This window comes from Pyrus communis, chromosome 11, assembly GCF_041283825.1.
Source record: "Pyrus communis isolate YQ-2024b chromosome 11, ASM4128382v1, whole genome shotgun sequence".
In the NCBI taxonomy this organism is placed as follows: domain Eukaryota; kingdom Viridiplantae; phylum Streptophyta; class Magnoliopsida; order Rosales; family Rosaceae; genus Pyrus; species Pyrus communis.
Genome location: NC_142575.1, coordinates 30,196,626 through 30,202,500, shown reverse-complemented (window position 1 = coordinate 30,202,500; position 5,875 = coordinate 30,196,626). Strand labels below are relative to the sequence as shown.

The 5,875-nt window shown below is 36.6% G+C and overlaps 1 protein-coding gene across 1 annotated transcript; it reads right to left on the bottom strand.

Moving 5' to 3' along the window:
• Window positions 1–3,889: 3,889 nt before the first annotated feature.
• Window positions 3,890–5,678, bottom strand: LOC137741326 (deoxypodophyllotoxin synthase-like). Its single transcript, XM_068481047.2, has 3 exons — window positions 5,209–5,678; window positions 4,485–4,806; window positions 3,890–4,402 (listed from the first exon to the last, which is right to left on the bottom strand). The coding sequence occupies exons 1-3, from the start codon at window positions 5,571–5,573 to the stop codon at window positions 4,163–4,165; spliced, it is 927 nt and encodes a 308-aa protein (XP_068337148.1). The 5' UTR covers window positions 5,574–5,678; the 3' UTR covers window positions 3,890–4,162.
• Window positions 5,679–5,875: the final 197 nt, after the last annotated feature.

The following is a 5,875-nucleotide window of genomic DNA, read 5'->3' as shown; positions in this document are numbered from 1 at the left end:
AAGTTTTAGAAATAATAGAAAATTCAAGTATTACCCTTTGTACTGTTTATCTCTGACATAATGTACTCTTTATTTCTTCTTTGGTTATTTTGCTTCAACCGAATTATTTTCTTTAGAAAGTAGAATTTCATGCTTAGACATCTGAAGATAATGAGGAATTTAGAAGGGTTTTCTTGCCAACCAGAGGGTGAATTAGAAGGGTTTTCTTTATTTCAATTGATATTGAAGGAGACATGAAGGATTGAAAACTTTGATGTATTCTTCGATTTCAAAGTAGCTAGAACTCTAAGACATAATATTACTTGGATAAGCTTTTTGAGCTACCGAATTTACAGCATGTTCCAATTTGACCATGTTTTTAACAAAGAATCAGGTTCAAATGAGTTCAATGCTGAAGCATAAGGAAATTGTTAAAGAAAGGATCAGTGCATTGCCAGATGCGGTTCTCCATCACACTTCCAACATTATGTGCTGTGCAGACCACCATTCTATCTAGAAGATGGAAGAACTTATGGACTTCTGTTCACAGTCTAGTCTTTGATGAGGATGATTACCATGAAGATTTTCTGAGATATGTTGATAATGTAATCTTTTTTCGTGACTCTTCAGACATTTGAAACTTCCGTTTTTCTTGTGGCAGTGTCGAGGATATCTCTCGTATTGATGGTTTGGATTCACACTGCCATTTGGTTTATTGTTGCTGAACTCCATCTTTCTGTTGAGTCAGACCCAGTTTTTGAGTTGCCTGAAAGCCTTTCCTGTACAAAACGCTGAAGAAATTGACCTGACGTCAAATTTTATTTCAATGCTCCTATAGCAGGGTGTTCCCAAGCCTCAAATCCCTCCATATTATATTGTAATTTGTCGTCCTGTCAATAACTCAGTGGAGAAGCTTTTTTCTTCCTGCCCTGTACTTGAATATTTGAATATCCTTGGAGTTCATAGAAATGATGGTGTTTTAAATTTCAATGTCTCCGCACCTGAACTGAAGACATTAGAAATGAGTTGGGAATTGGGATACGTACAATAATAGTGAGAAGTGCAGTTTTTTCATTGTATGCCCCAAAGCTTGAAAACTGTGTTCTCGACCAGAATGTTTTGACTGATTGTTTTCTGGAGAATGCAAGATCCTTAGCCAAAGCTACTATTGCTCTCTATAACCGTGATGCAAATGAGGGTCATCGCTTTACCATCCATGCAACTGCACTCTTAGCAGGAATTTGCAATGTCAAATATATGTCCCTTACAGCTCATTACTTGAAGGTATGTGCTTCCTAACTTGTTCCTTATGCTATGATTTGTAGAGAGGATTATGTGGTTAGAAAAGAGGAATGAAAGATACACGTCCCCTTTTTTTTGTAATTATGTTCTTGTTCTTTCCATTGTACCTACAAAACCTAATGAGGAGAAGTATGTGCACCATTCCTTCCATGGTACTCTGAACTTTCATTGTTAGGATTCTAATGGGATTACTAGTAGCTAAGAGTAGTTATAGAGCAATTGTGATCGTGCCAGATGTCATCATCTGAGTGATTGAGCTGTAATACTTGTAATAAGGTTGTTAGTATAGCTGTAATTAGATAAAAGTAGTTAGGGAGACTTGCTATATAGTTTGGTTTGTAAGTAACAGAAAGGCAGTTATGATATATTATTGAAATTCATTTATCATTCTCTCTCTCTCTCTCTCTCGTTCTCTCATGGCTTCTCTGAGTTAAGGTTGATCGAGGATCTATCAATCATGGGCGTAGACACTTTATGTTGCATATACTTATATGTACACACAACGTGCGCTGATATCCTCTTCTTCCCTTTGGCAATTTTATGAGTATATTGTGCATAACATATTTCAATTTCCGCATATCTTTCTGTTTGATCCATACTTGTCTTTTTCACAAAGGGTTGTTGTCTGCCTTACTTTGAAAATTTGAGCAAGTTGGAACTGGTTCTTCATTATTGCTGCTACTGGGAATTGTTAACGGCACTGCTCAAGAGAGCACGTAATCTGGAATGTCTTGTCTTACAACTTGAAGTAAGTTCGTATTTTCATTCATGATATGTTATACCAGCATGCAACTCTTAATGGTTCTCATTACATCCATTCATTTAAATAACTGGCAGGACAACATCTGTAGGGAATCCTCGGAGCCTCAGTGGAATCCACCAGAGCTTGTTCCTCTTTGTTTGCTTTAACACCTCAACACTATCTCCATGAGGGGATTCAATGGAAAGCTGGATGAGATGGAAGCGGTGAAATACTTGCTAAAGAGCAGTGAAGTTTTGAAGAAGATGACTATTTATACTCATGATCCTTTGCGTCCAAAAGAGGAGTTGTACAAGGAATTGTCAACCTGTCAAAGGGGTTCAGAGACTTGTCTAGTTGAAGTTATTTGAGATGCAGTAATCATGGTTTTAAACAGATTTCGTTATCCGAGTTGTAAAAGCATCATATTTGTTTGTACAAGATGAATATGTTTGCAGTTGGCTGTTTTAAGTTGTAGAATTTTACTTTCAACTCTGAACTTTAGAGTGATTCAGTTATGGTGACACGCCAAATGGAGAATGTGCATGGTTTGATTCCTTTGATTTTTTTTTTCCGAAAAATTTGACAAGCAAAAGAAGCTGTGCTTGTTCCATACGTGCATTGATCCACTAGTATTATGATTAACGTCGTGCTCCCGGACACTCCAAGAGACATCATGAATGCATTCTTCACTTTTCAGTGTGCAGTGTGCAGTTAGTAAGAATGTTTGTTATTGTTTGTCTTTGGGAGCTTTCAATTTAGGCCCGGTCAATCGTATGTAACTTATGGTTTTGCCTCAAAGAAAAAGGATTCATGAATTGGGTATGGAACATTGTAAAAATCAACTTAAAATATTAAATTAATGCATACTAATTGAGTAAAATGTGAGCCTATCATGTGGAAGGTGAGAACTTCACTCAAAATCCTAATATAACTCATCACCTTAAAAATGGTGGTTATGCGGAATACTATGGGGTTTAATTTGAAGATATTTTTTTTTTTTTAATTTTCCCTAAAATATGCATCACATGTGGGCTAAAATCAACTTTTCTATTTATCCTTTTAGGCATGAGTTGTTGTTGTTGTTGTTTGAGGTAGGTACACAATCATTTGGTTAAGTCAGATTTGCACAACCATTTGGTCTAAGTCCCATTCCGTGCACAATCATTTGGTTAAGTCAGATTTGCACGGAACTTTCGCAACACAAACACTGTTTGTTGGCATGCCTATTCTATCTTTCTCTGGGGCCATTCCATTGTGTCGCGACAGAAAGCAACACTCGGATCAAGTACGTGTTGAACTCAGTCTAAACTCTGTCCAAGTTTATGACACCAACACTAAGCGTATGAACAACAACGTTCCTTGCAGGAATTTCCAGTTAAACATCTATCTTTTTCATCTCCTAGTATAATATGTTCTTTACCTTATACATTAAATGGTAGAGATACACAGAACGTTTCTGGCTACATGTGTAATCACCTAATAGAGTAGGCTAACAAGAGAATTTGAAAGTGAAAAGGTTTCAAAGGCTTGTCAAGTTGAATTTATCGACATGAAATCTAATCCTAGGTTTCAGAAGGATTTAGCTATTAGTGTAATAAAAGCATCACTTTTGTTGACGATGCAATGCAAACGAGGACTCTTCGGTCAAGATGGTAAGGATTCTGTTATCAAAGAAATATGTATGCGGTCTTTTGGTTTCCATCCGGTGTACATAAATCTTGATCTTCTTTGTTTAGTTTTCTTTAATTTATGGTGACGAATTTGACAATGGCTATTAGAATTTTGATAATCCTTTTGGGTTCGTAAATGATTTGTACGGTGAAGCACCAGAGCCAATACTATGAAAAGTCAAGGTGTGCTGGGTCATTTCAAATGCGACAATACTCTATTGAGAAAACTACTTTTTTTTCTTCTTTAATACAAGCGACAGTGTTGGAAGGGTCGTTCAAGACTACAGATGTTAAGGAGGATGTTCTTAACAAATTGAGTTACATGGTCTCTTGCAAGAAAACATCTTTATTTAACGATAGCAAACTAATTTACTGAAAAGGAAGAAACAATAAAAGAAAAGAAAATACATGATAGTAGAAAATAAAAGTTAAAAGAGGAACCAGCTGCTTGGACCTTGGACCAAAGAACTCAAATGCGACAGTGTTCCTGGATTACACGGTCAGGCTTACCGTCAATGATTTTTACTTCTTTGAAAAATTCTAAATGTTCCAGTGGCTTGTACAGTCGAGGGTGATCCTCGTCCACGAGTTCGTTTGGTATGCTCACCACCTCTTTCATAAATGTGAATTGACCAATCGAGAATCTTTCTTCATCTTCCGTCAACGAAACTCTATGTCTACAAGGTTGTATTCTGTCGTTGCTCCAAATCTATTTCGAGAAATTTGAGTCAAAATATCCATGAAATTATATAATTATACATGAAGAGGTTAATACTTCGAGATCGATGTACCTGAAATACATCTCCGGCTAGGTATAGAACGGATGACGGCGGAGGATAAAAAACTATCCAGTCGCCATCCTTTGTACATATCTCCAGACCACAGACCTGATTTTGATGGAGTATGGAGGAGAAGCTATTGTCCGTATGAGGTTTTAACCCCACGTCCATTCCAGTTTTCTTGGGATTTTTGTATTTATTGAACCGGAGATGGTAAGAAGTTGATTGAACGTGAGCATCATGATACTTCTCCACACCGTAGTTTTCAAATACCATTCTTGTCACAACTTGATCTAGTTCTTCCATCGCTTTTGCATACTCAAGTGCACCCTCACTGGCCAATAAACCACATTTTCTCAATGTGCAAGTTACAAGTGAAGTCAATATGTCAAACATTAACTAATATACATATAATTTAATGTTCTCTTGGTCACCTGGTGATGACTAAAGAATGCATATATAATCACTCACCCTTCAAGGATGAAGAATAAATAGATTTGCTTCTTTGCCCAAAAAAACAAATACTTGCTTCTTTGCCCAAAAAAACAAAAAATTGCTTCTAATGTTTTAATTAGAACCGTTGATTTAAAATCCTAGGGAACACTATAAACTATTAACTATATATCTATATTTTGGTCCACAAACTAAATAACTACAGAAAAATAATTATGTCTTGAGTTTAAATCTTAAAGACGAGAGTCGTTGACATGTAATAAATATGTCTACAAAATCATACCAAAAAAGATCGTTTCCATTAGGCCAAAAATGACGAGTGAACTTCTGAATTTCTTCAGAGGTGTTATTAAGCACCCCCAAGCCTTCATGGGCAGGATGGATAGATAAATAGGCCCCTTTTTTGTCTCGCACTTTGACGTCCATGGGGAAATCTAACAACTCTTTCAATGCACCAGCGAAGGAGTTGTGGAGCTCCTCCAAAGGAAGTTTGTTGGGCAGGATTGCTATGAAACAGCCAAGCTCTTCAAGTGCATGGCAAACGTCATCGCGTATTGAGAGCCAAGAACTTGTCCCGGGCTTCATGCCGTCCATGGAGAAATCTACCACTGGAATTTTGGCCGCTGCTGCTTGGGTGCTCATGGTCATGTTTAACTTTCTTCACAGTTCTCACAAGCTAAGAGGCTATGAGTTGATAAGCTGCATATCCATGTATATAATACACACACACACGCTTACATATATGTAAACTGCAAGAGTCAAGTAATGCGTATGCGTATATATAGAGGATTGGAAGATATCAAATCAAACTTTAATATAAAAATGGATAATGATTGCATTTCATCTTTAAGAATAAACTCATTTTTCCAGTTGCAAATAATGTAATTTTACCATTAAAATTATAATCGAAACCATTTAATATCTTAGGGTTCGTTTGAATATGCTTTTAA